We start from the raw sequence: 22,089 nt of genomic DNA, 5'->3' as shown, positions 1-22,089 counted from the left end.
TTTATTGTGTTACATGTTAACTCTAACAAACTTGATTGAGGTTTACAATAAGGACAACATTTATATTGCCATAAATATCGGAGCATTACTTTATTATTGATTTGATACGATATAATTCAAAATCACACAACAGTGTTTGGCTGTAACAAAATTCTGTTGTTTCAACATCTTGAGATATATATATATGTATATATATAAATATATAAAGAACCAGCTGCCGCATGGTTAGCTCAGCTTAGCTTGAAGACTGGAAACTTCAAGCGTGTAAATAGCACCACATTACAAGGACATTCCGTGTGTCATGAGGACGCATTTTAGGCTTTTCGCATGTCTTTTGTACGCCACGCAAAACTAATGTAACGTCTGCAGTTGGGTTTGGCAACAAAACCACTTAGTTAGGTTTAGGAATAATGTCATGGTTGTGCTTAAAATAAGTACGTAAACTAAGTAAAATACGTACGGAAAGCTACATACGTACAGAAAACATGTCAATAACGTCACTTATGTAACTTACAAAACAAAACACCGGTCTCAAACACTGGTCTCCTGGTTGAAAGTCCTGTGTTTGTTGGAGCCACCCGCCACAAGCGCTCTTTCTCACTTTTTATTCTACGTTACTAGCTCTGAGCGTAGCATATTTACGCGGAAGCGTTTACATTGCAGTCAGTACATACTACATGGCGTACAAATGGCACGCCAAAAGTGAGAAAGGCATTTTATAGTATGCTAAATGCCTTGCGAATTATCGTGTCACTCATACGCCTTTTCATGCGACCGGGCTGAGGAAACAGCTAGTCTGGCACACAAAGGCTGCTGTCCAGCACCTCTAAAGCGGCCTCTAAATTCTGGTTTTGTGGAGGTTATATGCAGGACTATATCTTGGCCAGAAGCAGTAACTTCTAGGACAGAGCAAGGCTGTTTCCACAGCCTTTATGCTAACCAGGTGCTGGCTCTAGCTACATATTTACTGTACAGAGAATGGTTTTGATCTTCTCATCTAACTCGTAGACAGAAAGCAAATATGCGTATTTCCCAAAATGTCGAACTCTTCCGATAACTTGCCATGTTGTAAGTGTGATAATGCACTCTGAGGTGTCCCAATGTAGAAAATAATGGTCTCTTCCTCTTCCATTATGATCATATATCAGGGCATCCAGTCATGCTTTATCACTTGCACAACTGAAGATTATGTATACAGTGTAAGAGAGATATTAATATAAAGGTGATAATTAAATGACAAAAGATGTGGAATAAGACAAACTGTTTATTAAGAACTGATCCTGTAGAAAAAAAAATCCAAAAATAGCAAATCTTACAAAGTAGTCATCAAAATATTTACTTTCTTTTAAAACCAAAAAGCTTCTGGAGGGCATAAAAGTACAAAAACAAGACGCTAGAGTTGACAGTTTGTTCATTATCAGCAATGTGTCCAATCAATGCCCTCGAGCAAGGCGGTCTATCGGTAGGAGCCTCAGCTGAATGAATGAAACATCAATAAAACACACATCCGTATCTATAAAACATCTGGTAGAAATGCTCTGAGAACTCTGGATAACACATGTGATCACTGTTATGACATAGTCATTACAAAGGAAAGACAACACTTAATGTGCTTCCTCCCACTTCCTCAATGGAAATTTCAGTACCTTGCCAGTTCTTGAGCGTTTCAGCATGGTTATTGCTTTCACTCTCAACTATGGCTAACATGTATGTACTCTGCTGAAAAAAATCAATAAAACAGTACAATATGTAAGAATCCTTTACAAAGCAATAAAAAGAGTAAACCCTAAGCCATTTTTTTTTCTGCTGTACTTTCAAATCCATAACATCCATTTTCTTGTTTTTTCAAGATCAAACAATTAATATTTTACAGTATGTTCACAGTGAATCCAACTTCACCTGAGAAAGACAAAGAAAGAAAGTAGTACATTCGATTCTGCGGAAATCTAACTTTGGCTTGGAAACCATCAGCATGTCGTTGGTCATCTTTACAACCTAAGGCACATTTTTTCCCCATACTTAGCCCCCACTCCCTCGCCACGCAGCTTGCACATTAGTAAAGTTGTTCCGTACCCGAGTACACTTGCATCGTCATCCACATTTATTTGTTTGTATTGAGATCAGCTGTTCTAGTGGTGGAGCATCGTGAAACACTTCATTCAACAAAAACAAAATAAAACTCACCAAAACCATCGTCGTTAGTCTTTCCAACAATCACCAACTCTGGTTTGGTCAAAATAAACCCTTATTTCACTGAGTATAATGGGAAAATATGCCGGTATACACTGTCCCTTCCAAGCCCCCAGGAAGTCACGTGATGCATTGGGCCCAAAAATACTTTTTCCCATAGACTTACATTGGGAAAGAGACGTCTGTAACTCAGCGGATAATTTTTTTTTAGGTGAATTAACTCCCCAGTACGAACACTCTAATAGCCCTTATTTAAAGAAATTAAGTTTTTAAAGTTGTAAAACGCACTAATAGCCGAATCCAAAGTCATTTCCCTTCCTCCGTTCATGTGAGTGAGACTCAGACTGAGGCTGGAGCGCAAGCCTGGGCGACGGGATGACGTTAGGACCAAGTCCTGTGACCGAGCGGATGCTACTCCGCCAATCATCTCGGACGCTACTCCGCCAAGATCCGGGTACTTTTCCAGACGGAAGTATAGCCATTTAGGCTTCATGCGCCAATGAGCAACTCTCATAGGAATTACCGGGGCCCAGCCTCCAATGCTGTATCCAGTTCTTCTAATGCATCAATGGTCTCTGCCCACCGAGCGGCTCTCATTCTTCAAAGGCAGACCATTAAAGTAGCTAAATAAAATAACAAACATCGCCCAACCCCATCGCCTCTATTGTTTATATTTTAAGGACCCTCTCGCCTGCCTTCCTGCTTTATCACCCACGGCGCATGCTGCGAGCATATAGAGATTTCGGAGGAGACCGGCGGCGTTGGAAAAAAAGCCTGCCCTTTCAAAACTACTCCCTGACTGCTAACGTTACTTGCGTTAAATAGCAGTCCAATTCCGTGTTTTGGTACGGTTGGCTTTTACACCTAAACCGTCGCCGAGTACGCATGAACAGTACTCCAGACCATGTTTTCAAGAGACTTGAGTACGGATCGTCGAACCGTGCCCGAATACGGTACGAAGCGTTCATACTAATCAAACGAACTGGAATTTGGGGTCAAGTGTACTCGGATCCGGGACCAGGTCCATGATGTGAAAGCACCCATATCAACTAGTCTTGAGTATGCACTAAGGTCCTGAACACCAACCATCAGTTAATCGCACCGATGGTGTTTTGAACAAAGCGTCCTTGATATAAATATTGAAAGGTTCTGCGTGGTCCATTTAATGTTTCAAATTTACCAAGAAATTAAATTTTATTAAAAAAAATTAGGAAAATGGTGTCTTTCCAGATTAATAATGGGAAGCAAAGACCAATGACAGCTTACCAAGCATTCTTGGTGATGTCTTTGCTAAAGAAAAAAACTAGTCCATATTGAATTGTACCGCATAGAAACATTGCCTTTGTCTAGTTGTAGATTCCAACTGGCTGCCAATAATTTTTGCTCTTTTGCCCACTGATGTTATAACCCAAGCAAATGCCCACTGAGCCTTACTGGGACCAGAATGGGTGAAGCAAAGGCTAAACAAGACAAATGTATTCCTCGGAGCTGCTTCTGTTTATTTATTGACACCAGAAAAGTCACTCCTTTTTAGTCACTTTGCCGAGTCGCTTTGATCCAGTCAGCCAACGTTGTGTAGTGGCCTTCGGAGGCCATGCCGTTGTTTGAGTACGGATTTTGCAGATTTTTAAGATGCATGTTGCCGCCAGCGTCTTGCCTCATTGGATCCATGTTGATGCCATTGCTCATAGCACGAGGAAGCAAGTTGGTGTACGTATTTTCTTGGCTTTCCCTCGGGGACTGCATGAGAGAAGCATGGGTCTCTTGCAGCATTGTGACCTGGGGCTCCTGCTTCAGCTGGAAGCCAGTCTGAGGCACTCCTCCCACCAGGCCCTTCAGAAAATCGTCCCCTTCCATTCCCCCTAGGAAGGAGAAAGAGCCCAACCCCTGTGAGCCCCCTTCACCTCCAGGTACTGACGCGTTAAAGTTGTTCTGGACTGGATTGAGGGTGTTGAAATTGGTCCACACAGTCTGGAGACCCTGGTTCTGGTTGCCTAGATGGTTCTGGGCCCGGGTCTCAGACTCAAGCTCTTCCCTCTGCATGTGGAAGAGCGGCTGGGTCTCTATCTGGCTCATTACAGGGGCCTGGGGGGCTGTGTCCAAGCACTGCAAGTCCCTCACGGAGAGCAGAGGGAGGGTGTTGTTCTCAAAGCCGCTGGGCACTACTCTGTGTTGGTAACCAGATCCACGGTTCGGCTGCTGTTGCCTGCTGCTATTAGGACGTGGGAGATTGCTCATGGCACCAGACTGGTTTATGGTGACCGTATCCATTGAGAGTGCTGGGTTGGGATTTGCGCCAGTCAACCATGATTGGCTGACTGCTGCATTAGCAGCCTGTGATGTCATCATTACATTTTGAGCGCCAGGTTGGTACTGCGTGTTGAACACAGCCGGTTGTTGTTGCTGCATGGAAGCTGTGTGCTGTTGTTGCCTCAGGTACATGTTGCCGAGGTCTGGAAAACATACAGTGACATTTAGTGTGATAGCAGGGTAATATGTAGGTGTGAATGGGGTAACATTTTTTACTAATAGATATAACCATTAAAGTTCCCCAGTTGATTACTGACATTAAGACAATTATTTTTAGTTTCTTATTTAATTTGCATACATGAAAAGCAATGTTTTTGCCCCTTTAAATCTAACCATTGCTATTTGAGAGAACCCAAAATTAAACCAGTTACCTTTCCGCATGTGACTCATGGTAGTCTGTGGCACTGCCTTTGGCCTGTTCATAGCAAAAGGACCACCTAAAGAAAGACCAGAACCCTTTGTTACAATGCATACATGTAACAGGACATGCTCATACATGCACATGTGGACATATCAGATGTGGTTTTACTGTATATACAGTACCATGACTCTTACCTGACAATGTAGATATCCTCATCAAGTGCTCTCGTCTGCGCTTTTTCTCATTGTAGCCGTAAGGATCTAAAGCAAACACAAAATATTCACATATATCACTTGAATCCAACCCTGGACACTAGTATCGGATACAGAGGAATGGCGAGAGTTTGAGATAATAACAGAAAGAAGGTGATCACTGCGTACCTTTGTCATCGGGCAGATATCTGAAATCCATCGATTCACTGACTTCCTGGTCGGAAGGTCGGCGCAACTGCATGTGCACAGTGATCGACTCTGTTATGGAGGTGTTGTAGTAGGACGGAGTCTTAAAGACGATGGCTACTTGGCGATGAACATCGGCCTGGGAGAAGGAGCCTTTGGCCTCCCAGCCGTCGTCAGAGAAGAATCGCACCTCAATGTCGTCTGGAGGAAAAGGGGGATGATGGGAAGACAGGAATGGAAAACTGAGTGAACATGCAAAGAGATGGGCACTATGTCTCTGAGAAGCAAAATGGATTCATGGATTGAATGAAGTTGAATGGAGAGAAAATAGATGCAAGATATGAAAAACATACTGTACACTGTACAATGTGTAAAATAATAAAATGCTGATTAACTGATTGCAAAGGCCTACAGAACAATGATAGTACTAGGGCAGTGCCCGTCCGGAACGGGTCGATTGCTTGGCACCCGGAAGTTCTGCTTGTAGCGCTGTTGAGAACCGCGGTATGGCTGCTTGTACCCGCCAAGTGTGAAGCTGATTGGATGAACGGTTCTCAAGATATGCGAAGGACAGTCATATAAACATGCACAGAGATTCTTTCCTTTATAGTTAGATGATGCTGCTACAGCGCCACCTATCGGCCAAATGGAACCAAATTTGCCATGGTCACTCAGACATCATATTTACACATGTCCACCAAATGTGGTCCCAATAGCACAAAGCGTTCCGGAGATATGACCTTTTTTTGTAATATAAGGCACAGCATTTGAGCTAACTTTGAGGGCCAGCTATAACTATAGCATTGTATGGAACATAAACAATCCAAAAAATTAAGATTTTTTTGGCTTGATCCAGAGATGTTCTGTACCAAATTTGGGAATGATTGCTCAAAATGTTTAGGAGGAGTAGCAAAAAAAAAAAACTCAATTGGGCGTGGCTTATATAGATGGATTTGTCTGGACCAAGCCCCCAGGAAGAGCATCAGGCTTTGAAGCATAGTTTCATAGTGGCCTAATGGGGGTGCTACAACTTCCGAGTCCGTGATGTGATGCCATTGGGCCCGAAAATACTTTTTCCCATAGACTTACATTGGAAAATCAGTAAATTAACTTCCCAGTATGAACACTTGAATAGCCCTTATTTAAATCATTAGGTCTTAAAGTTGTAAAACGCACTAATAGCTGAATCCAGAGTTATTTCCCCTTCTCCGTTCATGTGAATGAGACCCAGACCGATGGCTGGGAGGTAGGGTTAGTGCGCCTGCTCTATGGGCCCAATGGATGCAGAAGATGGCCGGAAGATCCGTGGTCTGGACCCACAAAATCCAGGCCTCTTATTTCTGAGACTTCAAAACGTAAAATTCATTGTTGTAGCGCCACCATTTGGCCAAATTGCACCACATTCGACACTACACTCCCTTGAGTCCTGAGCAATACACCCGCCAAGTGTGAAGTAGATCGGATGAACAGTTCTCGAGATACATGAAGGACAGACAGACAGATTCCTGGCTTTATAGTTAGATGTACCTTTCTGTACTTTGTCACACAGTAAGAAGATCTCATCGCCGCCCTTGACGGTGCCACTGTTCCTGTTGACTCGACAGATCCTCAGCTCGGCTGTGTTCGGGGCCCCTGATGACGCAGAAACAAGTTGTAAACATGCAACACAACAAATCTAACAAGTCAGACTGCATTCTACGAGTGAGACAACATCTATATTCCCAGGCGTGATAATGTCACAATCTGCCTTCACTTGATCTCGCTTTAGTGGCTCAGTGCAACTTGTTCAACATTTGCCTCAGTTTAGAAAAAGACCACAGTTAGTTAAACGTTGAGGTCTCAGCAGGTTGAGTCACATGTCACACGACTGGTGTCAGAAGAGGAAGTGCTCCATGGTAACGGTGTTGTTTGAGGGTTAGTGTGAATAAAGAGCTTCCCCTTTCTCAATGTGTGTGAGGAACACTGAACTAGTTCACTTAAGTGCAACACTCAAAACAACATTGAAAGAATATCTACTGGACACACACAGACAGGTGTTGCAACAAACACTTGCGTGCACAGCTGCAGGTACATACTGTATGAACTCTATGTGCAACCACTGCTACTTGTGTAACTTCTCACTTCTTACATAATATTACATTATTTCAGTTAGTAGAACATTCATGCAATTGTCGGTAACGATTAGCAACAAATATTTGCAGCATTAATTACTGTTATATCGTCGACCACTATCAAACGAACCCTAAGGTGGACACGCCTAACCTCAGGCAGCCTGTATTCCCGTAAGTACAATCATTAGTACAATGTCATTATGTTTTCGTCACTTGCGGTTCCTTAACGTGACGTCAGCGTGAACACACTTTGATGCTACAGACGGAGCTCAGTGTCACTCACTGTTGTCGTAGATGGGGTTGGTGACGATGGGGTTGAGCTGTCGGGTGTAGTGGCCGTTCTCGTCCTGCAGGTAGACCTGGATACACAGGCGAACCACGTTCAGGTCGTACTCCTCTGTCTGCAGCAACTGCTCACGTGGCACTGAGGTCACACAAACACATATACATAGGTGTCAGTATGAGGTGAGAGCAAACAATTCTCACTAAAGGCATTATTACCGACATGAGACAAACAACCAGCAATATAAGCAAAAGATCACTTATACCACCGCGCTTACTCTGATAAAGAAGGATGCAAGTATTATATGCAAAATATACCTATAATGCACATATATGGCCCTTTTTATACTATTATATACTATTTAACTGGATTATTATTGATGTATTAATGTGTCAGCATTTTGAGCAGTTTGAGGTGGAGCTAATTTGAACTATTATATATTACAGTTTAGAGGTATAAATCACAAGTTTCATCACGATACGATATTAGATTGATTCTTTGGACAACGACACAATAACAAACTCAGCACATGTTTTGTATGAACATTTTGATTTGTAAACTAACTAGTAACTAAATAAATGTAGTGGGGTAAAAAGTACAAAAAGTACAATATTTACCTCTGAATTGTAGTGTAGAGTAAATGTATTGAGATTTGTACTTAGGTACTGTAATTGAGTAAATATACTTAGTTACATTGTTGTCTGTCTCTGAGATTTCTGCAGACACACCAATTAAATGGAGGTTCATCGAACTTTGTTTGTGGTGCTTAAAACACTGGAAAATTACATTTGAAAAATTGCTATTTAAGGAACTTGTTTTCCCAGAAACAATGTTCTGGTTACTCTGCAGGGCTGCAAAACTGTTTATTGCGCTGTATGTGGATCATTTCGTGTACGCAGGACATGTTGAAGTTCTGTTGAACTTTTCAAATGTAGCAGATATCTCATGATGACACCACATCAAACTAGCTGCAAGGCCAGACGCCACTAAAAGTAAGCAGAAACATTGCTGTAATGTGGGTGCAATTGCATCATAATTAAAATAATTACAGAATGATATAATAAACCAAATGTAGATAGAAGTCACATCTGTAGGCTGTCCCCCCAAAAACCTCAACTTTGGATCAACATTAACACGTCACAGATCAGCTTTTGCAGGCGTCCACAGCCTACACTCTCATCTATATACATACACATACACACAAGCGTCACACATACCGCCCTCAGAGGCAACACACACAAACACACACACACACACCTCGCAGGGAGAGCTTCTTACTGAGAGACGCCCACACACACACACATACACACACACACACACACACACACCAGGCTTTCACATCTGCCTACTTCCTCTTCCTCCATCTCTCAATTTCTATCTTTCGCGCTCATTGCCGAGGCCATCCCCGCCTACAATCTGTCGCCACGCTGACGCTTGCCGACGTCACCTCAGGGTGGAAAGATGTGTATGCGTGAGCCTGTGTGTGTGAGTGTGTGTGTCTGCACAACAACAGAAGCAAGAGATGAGACTCACTGCACGAGTGACCATGAGGCCTCCTGACGTGTGTGAAAGTGGTGGGACAATAGTTAAATCTTAAACTTAGTTTTTTGAGTCCCTAATAATGTGAAAACACCTCAGTATACAACAGAAAACCAGTGCAGTTACACATAAGATGTAGGGAAACTCCTCATCCTTAATGTGACATGCTCAGCGTAAACAGCTAGCTAAGTATTTATCCTGCTCTGTCTCTGCATGCGCTGCTGGCACCAAGTCGTTATTACCCTCAAGGCTCAAGTCCAAGTGAAGTCAAAGGTCATCAGCACAGTTATAAATCTGATAGGACAGTCAAAAGTTAGCAAATATGTGACATGAGTCCCCAACTATGCAATTAACAAGCAGAGGAAAAAGGGCAAAACAACTGACTGAACGTTTCAGCTTTCCTCCGCCATATCTCCTTGAGCATTTTTAGTGAGAAATGATACAATAAACATGTCGACGCCAGACTAACGTTGGTCTGGTGTCGACATGAAGCTTCAAGTTTTGTTGAAAAAGAATCTGATATTTGATATCCGATTGAGCCAAAACATGTCAACTTTTATAACAATGATCTATGTTAGATGGTTTACGGCATTCAGACTGTCTGGTCTGCTTTATATCAACTGCAGATTTGTTTAGATACAGCTGTACAGAAATAGTTTGACATGTTGGGATAGCAGAAGTTATCTCAGGGCACTTTTCATATAAAGCAGGACTAGACCGTGCACTTTATAATATTATTTACAGAGCCCCAACAATTCCCACCATGAGCACACACTTGAGCAACAGTGGTGAGGAAAAACTCCCTTTTAACAGGCAGAAACCTCAAGCAGAACAAGGCTCTACCTCAACCGGTTGGGTTGAGAGAGAAAGAGAGATGGGGAGACGCTTATTTGCGGCCTACGATACGATATTATCACGATACTTAAGTCACAATAAGATCTATTGCGATTTTAAACATTTCTTCAACTGCAAATTATGCAGTTTGTCAACATGTTATATCGAATAAGATACAGTCTTCACTCTGTTCATCTCAGAGTTTTCATTCACATGTCTCGAGGTCAGAGGTCAAGGGACCCCTCTGAAAATGGCCATGCCAGTTTTTCCTCACCAAACTTTACCGTAAATTTGGAGCCTTATTCCATCCATCCATCTGCAACCGCTTATCCCGTTAGGGGTCGCGGGGGGGGCTGGAGCCGATCCCAGCCGACATTGGGCGAAGGCAGGGTACACCCTGGACAGGTCGCCAGTCCATCCTTATTTAGCGTTCTAAATAACGTTCAATCAATCACCTACTGTAGTGAGCACTTAGTTCTTATTAGGGCTGGGCAATATGGCCAAAATCTTCAAGATACCGGTCATTTCACATCTTGACAACGATATACTGTATATCACGATATAGCATGTTTTCTGGTAGTTCAATAAATAAAATAGTCTATATGAATTTCTGTGTGAATTAAATACTTGACAAATGAAAAATACTGAATATTTTCTAATTTTAAGAACTTGAAATTATAGAGAAAAAATAAATAAATATAGGTCACGCCTATATTGCGATAGAGACGATCTAGACAAGTTTATATCGCTAGTTCTTATGAGTCCATAATTCAACGTAAATCATATTGAACTTTGGTCTGGAGTGCTGCCAAACAATTTTGTGGTGCTCAGGTGCTCAGTTTCTGAGAAAATATATATACAAAAATATATATACAGAGTAATTTTGTCAACACTGCCTTATGGAACATACTATATAGCATGTTGTGGGTATGTTGCTCAACAACAACAACAACAACAACAACAACAGCAGCGACACAGTGACAATCAGCTTCTGGGGGCTGAACGGTCTCTGTAATTATGAAGTGATGCAGCGCTGCTCTACTCAAGATTCCTGTTTGGTCATCAGGTTTGTGTGTCGTAGGTGTCAGAGACTGACAGACACACAGTGGAGAAACCAGAAGGAGGGAGACGTGAAGACTTGCTCGTGTATGAAAGCGGAACAGTTGTAGCAAATATTGGTGGAACATATAAACCTGGTCTATATGTGTGTGTGTGAGTGTTTGAAGGAAGCGGATGCTGGACAGACAGGTGCAGTGAAGTGGGTCAGATGTAGAAGTAGTGGTGGGTGAATGTGTGGTGGAAAGAAAACTGGGCATCGATGCCGCGTGACGCTGCAGCTGCAGAGGGACGAGGTCATTGTTTGCGGTGCTGACGGGGGAAGTGACAGTGGAGGAAGGGGGTCGTGCGTGGGTGGGTTGGGTGGGTGGACAGTAGGGTGCTGGGTGAGTGGTTAGTGTGACTGTGGGAGCAGAATGTGAGAGTGAGAAAGAAGGGGAGGCAGGTGCCAAGCCTCACCACAAACAGCGTCTCCACTGCATGACTCACAATTTCATCAAGCTTCATGACACGCATCACTCGGTTTGTGAGTCTTACTGAGACTCCAGAATATCATATTTTACAGCTCCATCATATACAGTATATACCATCACTATGTTTAACATGTTAAGAGTTCAACACACAGGTCACTTTTCCTCTGAAATCTGTGTTTTAATCTGCGTTAAAGCACAAACATTATAGTGGATGGATATAAGCATAGTGTAAGTATTTTGGCAAATAATAGAAAAAGTAGGCCAATGGGAAAAAGCACGTCCAGTATGTTAATCCTTTTCACTTAAAGCTTGCAAAAGTACGCTAGACTTTTTAAATTATTCAACCGAAAAATTCAGCCAAATGTTGCCGATTCTTTTCCAATGAAAGTAGCAGCGCTAGCTCCAAAAGTCCCTAAATCTAGAGAGAAAGTTGCCAAGTCGGCAAAACTGACAGGCCGTCCCTTCAGGCCTCCTATTTAAAGCCACTCCCCTAAAATTCAATCACTTGGACCCAAGCGGCATCCTCCGGTGCTGAGAAATGAAGTCAACGTGGAAGTGCCGAAAACTGCAGAGGGTTGCCGAGAGTTAGGCTGTGTTGTGCCGATATGGCGACGGCCGGAGCTACCCACTTTGAGCTTCACAACAGCTCTTAAGAAACCTCAGGGTGACGTCACGGACACTACGTCCTTATTTCATACAGTCTTTGTTTTGGCTGAATGAAATTATTACCAACCCCAGCTTTAAACAAAGACAAGCGGAGGAAGGACATTATCTTCTCACTGACAGAAAGTATTCAGATTTATGGAACTTGGAAATCACCAAACTTCTGCCGATATTACTCCACACTATTCTCCTCCGTGATCTATCATTTATCTACACTGATTATACTGAGACACAACAATTCATCTTTTGTTAAAGTAACACTGTTATAATAACCTCAGCTGCAGAGAGTTACAGCATGTTTTCACATTATGTTCACAAATCGTGCGCCTGTGAAAACTCAAGACTTGTAATTATGAAAACAAAATGGAAAGATGTCGAACTAGAATGTGTGCACACGTTATATCAATGGAACTTCTTTTGTGAAATGATATCTGATCTGACATCAGTAAAATCTCATTGACCTTTATTTCAGCCTCTATGATATAAAACTAATCTATAGCCACACCTGTATCTGTAAATCATTTAATTCAACAACAAACACAGTCACACATGTGAAAACATTCACCAGGTGCATCACCGCCACCACCACAATGTGAACTGAGAAGACACAGTAATACAGAAACATGCTACTACGTCACACACGCACGTACTATTCATCACTAACACAGGTGAGCTGAGCTTTCTGTTGTAATCTCATGAGGTCTCACACATACCGACGTAGCCCGAGCAACATTTCTCATGCATGACATGAGGTTTGTGTGTAAGTGTGTTGGGGTGTGAGGGGAGAACGAGGGGCTTTATCTCCCCCTGCGACAGGAAGCAGCTGAGTTTCACAGCAGAAGTGAGTTGAAGAGAGGGGAAGGTTTGAGCCATGTGAGAAAAAAAGGCAACCAGCCGCCCATCAAAAAGTCTCTGTACTAATAAATACATTTAATCTGCTGCCATGGCTACCTGCAATCTGACCAGTAACACCAACGATCATGCAACAGCAACGGCAACAGCAAAATATTCACTACATCCTACTAAATCGCAGGAATAAAACAATAAAATATCTTGACTGGCAGCAGTTAGGACATTTGCATAGTCTGAGACTGCTGCAAAAAAGTGTTTCAAGTCTTCAACTTCTATGACTTAAATTAGTTCCTTAACTGTAATACCAGCAGATAAGAGAATAGAGAAGTGATCAAATATGGTGAAGCAGCTTAGTAGGTCACTAAAAATGTCAGCTATATATATTTATTTATCACAGTTTCATATTTTTGTGAAGTCACTTGCTTTACCAGTCAGTCTGTGAGACTCTGCATGCACAGCTTCGGGCTTTACAGGATTTAAAGTGCAAGTGAAATATCAGGTATGAACTCTTTTGCAAACACAGAGAGTAATTAGGGCTGTCAGAGTTAACGCGATAATAACACGTTAACGCAAATTAGTTTTAACGACACTAATTTCTTTGAGGCATTAACGCAATTTTTAGGATGTAGCTGTCTCTATGTCATACTCGCTTGTCGCTAGGAGGCTAAATAACGGTGAGGAAAAACTGGCATCGCCATTTTCAAAGCGGACCCTTGACCTCTGACCTCAAGATATGTGAATGAAAATGGGTTTTCTGGGTACCCACGAGTCTCCCCTTTACAGACATACCCACTTTATGATAATCACATGCAGTTTGGGGCAAGTCATAGTCAAGTCAGCACACTGACACACTGACAGCAGTTGTTGCCTGTTGGACGTGAGTTTGCCATGTTATGATTTGAGCATATTTTTATGCTAAATGCAGTACCTGTGAGGGTTTCTGGACAATATTCGTCATTGTTTTGTGTTGTTAATTGATTTCCAATAATAAATATATACATACATTTGCAAAAAGCATATTTGCCCACTCCCATGTTGATAAGAGTATTAAATACTTCACAAATCTCCCTTTAAAGGTACATTTTGAACAGATTCATTTGCGATTAATCGCGATTAAATATCAACTGATAGCCCTAAAAGTAATAAATCAAAGCATTGGAGCAAATTTAGGCAGATATTTGGTTAAATTCAAGCTGTTCCAGTCACCACCTTATTGCCACTCGCAAACATGCAAATACCAAACACCATCTAGAAGCATATATCTAAATCAAACCTGCTCATAAACCCTCCCTGCTTTTACAGAGCTGTAAAAATGCTCCATACCCTACTTTTATCATCATCTCTGAGAGAGCTGGGGAACCCCCTCGGTCCACCCTCCCCCTGTTAATGAATCCTGCATTCCCAGCTCTCACGTGGCGTCCTGCACTGTGCTGAATTGAGCAACTGTGACTAAGAATGGGGAAGTAGCTCAACGCCTGTTTGTACACGAGAAACGCTATCTAGTCTGCGCCGGAGGACCGCAGAATGAAAAGCGCATTGAGGAAATGGCAACGACTGCAGACAGTGCGGTGGCAACAGAGCGGATTTTTGACTTGGTGTTAAGGAAAATCATCTCCGCTGCCTGAGAACTGGGTCAGTCGGCATTTGAAAACAATTCTATTGAATTGTTTTGAGCCCTGTTTAACAGTAACAGCAGCAGGAAAAGCAGCAGCAGCATCACCAGTAACCAACAGCAGCTCAGACCAACAGCAGCAGAACACCAAAATACAATGACAGACTTTACTCTGTCCACTAATAACTAGAGTCTGAATCATGTAGTAATGCACTGTTATTATTGCATGATATATTGGTATCAGCCTATACACTACAATGGCAGATATGCAACAATACATTTGAGTAAATCACTGTTCTACTGACTTTTATTCACATTTAAAAGCTCTTTGTTGTGTTTGTGCTTTTGTTTATTACGGTTTAAGTTAATATAATAAGTAAAAGAAGAGTCATGAAGTTTGTTGTTGACGTAACTAACTAACATTAGCCTCCATAAGCTACTAGTCATACCCGACCAAGTGAGTGTATCGAACTACGCTAGAGTGCATTTTATTGCTTACGAATTTAACTTTTCATTTGTATGACTGAGATTGTGTTAATACTTCTTTTAAAAGGTACACATTCTAGCTTTAAAGTCAATTTACTTGAAGGATAAGATTTGCGTTATTCTTATAATTTTCAGCCACGTTATCGGCATGTTAGCATGCTGACGTTAGCATTTAGCATTGAAACACCGCTGTGCCTAAGTACATGGCTGTAGACTCTTATGGTACGTGTCCACATGGGCGTTGGACGCTTGATGGGCTGCCACTAGACATTAGTGCACCTGACTGATGAACGATTTCACTCGTGGGTTGCTGCTCCCGGCTTTCAAACTGGAACCAACATGGCGGATCATTTGGAAACTTTTTTCTCGTATATTACGAAAACAGTTCATCGAAATGTGAACATTATATAGGAGAAATAAGCCATGCGTTGCTAAATCTGTCTTCTTAATCTTAATTTTAGATCGACAACGGTTAGTTTAAAGGTTTCTCGGGACTAAACCTCAACTTTATGCAAATGAGGAGCGGGCGATGTGACGGTCCGTCTCTCGAAACGTTACGCTAGCAGAATGCTTTGCACGGCTGCTTACATAGACAACGAATGGGAAGCGTGGAAAGGACGGATCCTGTGGACACGTACCATTAGTCTAAATCTATGAAAAGACCAAAGTCTTAGTACGACTCTCAGTACTTTCCGTCCCCAAGCGCATTGGTTCCTACTGAAGATGTAGATCTTTAAAACGGACCACAAATATATAGTTACTTTTTTATTTTTTTAAAGGCTCAGTAATTTCCTAAAATAGGTGGGCACTATAGCTTTTAGCAAATAGATATAGTAAATAAATAAATAGTGCATTTGTTGGGGACTATTTTCAGCTGTGGATTGATGCACATTTGGTGCTCCAGTGATTATTTCCAGCAGCAGCAGGAGGGTGAATGTGGGATTGACTCAAAGTAAACTACAGCAGCCATGTTGACAATTACAAAGGAAGGCGTCACCCAGGGCAACGTGTGACTCACTGATGTGTTTTTAATAGTTTTTGGACAACAATGGAGCTCTACGGCACAAGTAGGATACATTCATTGTTGGTTTTGGTCCTTTTTTTGGAGATCTGTTGACAATAACTGACTTTTAACTGCAATATAGTTTTTCTTTAGGAGTTGTTTGTGTATGTCTCACAAGTGGGTTGAAACCACGGCTGTCAGTCGGTGTGATGACAAGAGATGAAACGTGACATCAGAAGCAAGAAGACTCACCATTGAAGGGGTTGATCCCTCTGGTCATCCTCTGCACGATGGCTTCTTTCACTTCTCTCCTCCTCACACACTGGATGCCCAGATTCTGGAAACTGTGTGAATAATAAGACAACAGGAGCGTGAGAGAGTGACGGTGCTGCAACAAGCTGCTAAAAATAACCCCAAAAAACACCACACCTGAATGAAGTCTGACGTCAAAAAAGAATGCTGTTTTGCATGTGTGTGAAGGTCAAAGCTATCATGCAATTACTCCAACCCGTGTGACTTTACCACACAATAATGATGTTACGACGTCCAACCCAAATCTGTAGTAATTAGATTTATCTCCACAGAAGGGCTGAAATTAATCTGAATTTACTACACAAGTCCGTGAAGGGATTGCAAATTATACACACCAGAAGATACTGACTCATTCAAACTCTCACACACACATGCTCGAGTACACACACACACACACAACCGACACACTGCGAATATGGGTGATGTCACTCGGGGAATTCCCATATTGCCATCCTCATCACAGACATGGTTTGACAAATATGCTTTGTGTGTGCGAGTTTCTCCGTTTGTGCCTGAGAGGTCACCGATTTACACTCGATGCCTTCTGAAACCGTCAAGCGAAACATGAAATATTGTTAAAATAGAGAGCAAATTGATTATGTTGTGGTGTGTGTGTGTGTGCGTGTGTGTGTGTGTGTGTGTGTGTGTGTGTGTGCACCAGAGAGAGTGTGTTTACTAATTTCGATGACGGCATGCTGATTAAGACTGAGACTGTGGCGATAATTACTCTGCTGACGACAGTGAGGTGTTGTTGGAACTCACGCGATCACTCTGCGGTCGGGACCAAACTCGGCCTCGTAGAATCCGTCTTTGCAGTCCTTCCCCACCAGGTCGTGTGGATGCGGTCGGTATGGCTCGTTCTTTGTCACCAAGTACACGCGCACTTTCCCTTTACCGCAGAAATTCAGGATCTGTGGGGGAAGAGGGTCATTAATAAGTGATGCAATCTTGTATAGAAATACACATGCAAAGGTGTAAAGAAGAGAGAAGGAGGAAGAAATATGAGGGGATTTTAAGGTGTCATATCATGCTCATTTTCAGGCTATATTTTGTGTTTCTACTAGAACATGTTTACATGCTTTAATGTTAAAAAAAACTTTATTTTCCTCATACTGTCTGTCTGAATATGCCTGAATTCACACTCTGAAACGCTCCTTTTTGGCTCATTACCACAGAATTGCGTTGCTAAGCAACAGCTTGGGTAAATGTTTACTTCCTGTCAGAAGATGTCATTCACTCAGGCTTCATCCGAAATCGCACACCATGCACTACATACTCAGTATGTGTACTATCTTTCAACATCCTTCTGTGTGAATAAACAGTAGTACGAGTATATTTTTGGACGCACTGAGCAGTAATTTACGTCGTCACTTCTTGAGAGCCTCCTCGCCGGTTGGTGACGTGTAACCACGGTAACCCCAGCCAACCTCATGTGACCAGAATTAGTTTGTGAGAATGAAAGTCTGAATTAATTTAAAATATATATTACACCTAGCAAAGTGAAATCTTATACTAGTTATATTGATACGTTATTAATGGTACAGAGCTGTCTGTCAATGTCTGTTATGGACGTTGTCGTCACTACCACATTGCATTGTGGGATATTTATGCTGCAGTAGTGTCAAGCGTTGCATACTGTAATATTTTACCGGAAATAGTATGTAATTTGCATACACTGCAACTGGAAATAGACTGGGACACATTTAGAATATTTCCTTTTAACACTATATATAGTGTACTGTTATTTGTGACATCACAAAATTACAGAAATCCTGAAGGCTTGTTTAAAGGCATAGTTTCTGAATACGGGCTGTGTGTATGTCTCCATGTTTCAATACTTTCAAAGTATTTATACAACATTTAAACCTGCTTTACAATAAAAAAGACATGAAAATCTCACTTTTTACAATATAGGACTTTTAAGTTCTAGCGACTGACCTGCAGACTGGGGTAGGTCCTGTTGTTGTCGGAGCTCTTCTCGCCGGGGATGCTTCCGGCTGAACGACCTTCACACTTGTACCTGAAGCGCATCCCCCTCTGCTTGGGCTGCTCGAAGATCTGAACCCCCGGCTCAGCCACTAGAGAGAGCACAGGCGACGAACACATTCAATGACGGGATGTGGAGAGGAAGATGGATTCAGATAACCAAACCATGAATACTTCCCCCAAGTTTTTTAAACATGGCTGCTAAACAGATTTTGGTAATTTTTGCTTGATTTCTGCTAAGTTATAGGATCAAACAGTCAATAGCCAGGATCAATAAGTCAAGCGAAGGTAACTCAGTTAATGAACATGTAATAACCGAGGAGGCGTTGAAATCACTTATCAAAAGACGTCTAGATGTTTAGGTCAAAACTGAACAAAAAGCAGACACTTTGTCTTCTGTGAAAAATGATTATAAATCATTAATTCAAACCATAGACTGTATGTAAAGATGGACGACATTACAGGTCCCTAAAAGTGAAGCCAAAACATCTGGATCACCCCCTGGTGGCTGGCTGCAGTATAGGTCATAAAGACCGCCCCCTCAATGTTAGCGGATGGGACATGGGCCAAACTAAAAAAGCAAAGCACACGTCAAATACATTTTTCCCAAAGATGTTTTCTGTCATTTTAGGTAGTACTTATCACGCGGATGTATGTTAAAGTGTTAATTTTTTAGGAAGTTGAGACGCGTCGTCCATCTTTAAATACAGTCTATTGCGCAAAATGTCAGAAAATAGCGACGAATGCCCATCACAACTTCCTAAAGCCTTTGTTTAACTGTTGATATTGTACTGTTGATATTGTGTTTCTCTCTTTGTATTTTGGAGATAAGCCTAAAGGTTTTGTATAAAAGTGATTTAAAATGTCCAATAATCCAATAAGCATGGACTTTAGTCTACACATCTTGGTTAGAATTGAGCAGAATTTGTGTGTAAAGTGAACATTTTTAGAGGTTTTCAGACAAGTTGCTGACATAGAGTAGAACCAACGTTATATATAACTTAGATGTCTATAAATCTGCATCAAATTTAGCACAATTACACATATAAGCGTCTTTTAAACTTGAAATCAGAGCTTGCTAAAAAGGCAAACCTCAGCCATTCTGCATTCAAAACAAGCAATGAAGTGATCAGTACTACTTTGACCCTTTTGCATGAAACAGAACCTCCCCCCACATGATGCCTGTGAGAGAGAGGAACTAAAACTGATCCGGGAAGTGTCTCTGTTCTGGCATGAATAGTGTTTCTTACAATGATTAAACAACACCAAAATGTGTTTTTATCGTGTGAGCCGTGTGTGTGTCAGCCACAAGCACTCTGACCAAAGTGCAGTGCTCACACACACACACACACACACACACACACACACATGTTGCCAGTATAAAACAAGTCCTGTTACATTTCTGACTTCATTAAGATGTACGTTTGCCAAAAGAAGTGGCTGGGCCGTGTCCTGCCTTCCTCATTTTGCAGCTACTTCAGCAGAGGACGCTCCGAATACAGAACTGAGACATGATGTAGCTCACACACACACATATTATAGACATTTATAACACAATATATAAACTCATACCCCCAAGAAGATTACAAGAACTTCTGACTCTCACACACACATTCACACCAAAGTGTCTGAAACAAAAGCAATGCTTACCAATAAAACAAAATGAGGAAGTGAAAGACAGTGCAATGCATTCACAGACACAGTTTTGACTTGTGGAGACAGGTTATTTTGACACAAAGAGGTATTAAAAATGTACTTACTCAGGTGTGCATCGTCCCCTAGCATGGAGGGCATAAGAACTGAGGAGGAGGGGAAAATGTGACATATAGGAAGAAATTAAGGCAAATGTGTGATGCAAATTTGATTTAAAACCATACTAAATATAATTGTGATAACATAACAAAATAATATTTCACTCAAAATGTTTTTTTAAGCTCATTCAGTTCTGCTAAAACTGTTCTGTAATTACCGACACTTACTCTTACAACATTGTCAGTCATTGCAACAAGGAGGAAGTTGTTGAACAGACTTATGATAAATAGTAACTTAAGAATAAATGTTGCTATCATAAATTTTAGGCTTAAGACATTTATATAAATACACTTACACTTGACTCACTACATGTTCTTGAACATTGCAGGCATAAATATTTAGTATTTATCTCATTCTACTTGTTACCATTATTATTATTATTATTATAAACAATATTAAAGAGTAAATGAAGGTGTTGCTACTCACCATCCATGATGCACACACTCTCACTCTCAGTGGTATCAATCACAGGTTATTGTCTCTTGGAGAACACCGAGCTGAATGAGTGACAGTGGACAGGAAAAGTAATATTTGTTAGAAGAGACTAGCTGGGGGAATTCCCATACGTCACCGCCCCCTTCATCTGAACTGACCAATCAGAGGCCGCATGACTCACAGCAGAGAGTATATAGAGCGACAAGAGGACTCATTCCTCTTCACTCCTCCAAAACACCATCTTTTTATCTATCATTCTCCTTTAAAACATCTTTTTATCTATCATTCTCCTCTAAAACACCATCTTTTTATCTATCATTCTCTTTTAAACATATTTTTATCCATCATTCTCTTATAAAATATCATCTTATCCATTATTCTCTAATAAAACATCATCTTTTTATCCATCATTTGCTTTTAAAACATCACTTTTTATCCATCATTTGCTTTTAAAACATCACTTTTTATCCATCATTTGCTTTTAAAACATCATCTTTTTATCCATCATTTGCTTTTAAAACATCACTTTTTATCCACCATTCTCTTTTAAACAACTTTTTATCTATCATTCTCTTATAAAACATCAACTTTTTATCTATCATTCTCTTATAAAACATCTTTTTATCTATCATTTTCTTATAAAATATCATCTTTTTAGCCATCATTCTTTTACTTATCTACTTATTTATTATTTAATTTGCAACTTGACTGACTGCCAGCCCCCCCCCCCCCCCTCTCAAGCACACACACTGTACACAATCACATGCACACACCTTGATATTGATCTTTGCCCAGTTCTGTTGACTTTTTTTAGTTTTCTTTATTTTTATTTTATCTATTTAATTCATATATTTTTGTATCCTGTTTGGTTTAATTCATATTTCATTTTATTTATATATTTTTGTATCCTGTTTTATTTTGTTTTCATATTTCATTTTTATTTTATTTATTATAAGAAAAAACTACAACTACTCAACTTGTCAGGCATGGAGTGGGCTCCTCCTCCATCTCCTCCCTCCATCGATGACTGCTTATGGATAGTAAAGAGCAAACACCCTGAGCTATCATCTACATCTACTACTGCTACTACTGTAGGGAAAATATGGAAGAAAGGTACATGACAGCAGGCTTGAGTTTGGAAAAAGCCACAAGAAAGAATAAGAATGTAAAACAGTAAAATATTCAAATGTTAGCAGCAGTAGCCTGCTGCATGTCACCACATGCATCAGACAGCATCATCACTGTTGAAGCATGGAGGCAGCATTGTGTATGGCTGGATGCCTTAAGTTGTCTATGGGAAGACCTGTGCAACATATTGAAGTTAATAGCTCTTGATTTCTTTAAAAGGTAATTTTCCAATTTTTAATAGCAAG

General features: G+C 41.0%; 1 protein-coding gene and 1 long non-coding RNA gene across 2 annotated transcripts in view; both read right to left on the bottom strand.

The window, feature by feature from the left end:
• Positions 1 to 22,089, bottom strand: part of LOC141774345 (uncharacterized) — a 170,982-nt gene that overhangs the window by 48,949 nt on the left and 99,944 nt on the right. The gene's annotated exons all lie outside the window — the stretch shown is intronic.
• rel (v-rel avian reticuloendotheliosis viral oncogene homolog) lies at positions 1,255 to 20,825 on the bottom strand. The gene is made up of 11 exons (XM_074646927.1): positions 20,708 to 20,825; positions 20,230 to 20,268; positions 18,422 to 18,561; positions 17,246 to 17,394; positions 16,424 to 16,515; positions 7,654 to 7,794; positions 6,787 to 6,891; positions 5,242 to 5,460; positions 5,056 to 5,121; positions 4,872 to 4,937; positions 1,255 to 4,643 (listed from the first exon to the last, which is right to left on the bottom strand). Exons 1-11 carry the CDS (start codon positions 20,712 to 20,714, stop codon positions 3,721 to 3,723), a joined length of 1,947 nt encoding a protein of 648 aa, XP_074503028.1. The 5' UTR covers positions 20,715 to 20,825; the 3' UTR covers positions 1,255 to 3,720.

Source organism: Sebastes fasciatus, chromosome 9, assembly GCF_043250625.1.
Source record: "Sebastes fasciatus isolate fSebFas1 chromosome 9, fSebFas1.pri, whole genome shotgun sequence".
Lineage (NCBI taxonomy): Eukaryota > Metazoa > Chordata > Actinopteri > Perciformes > Sebastidae > Sebastes > Sebastes fasciatus.
The sequence above is the reverse complement of the archived record's forward strand: the minus strand, read 5'-3'. Positions and strand labels throughout refer to the sequence as shown.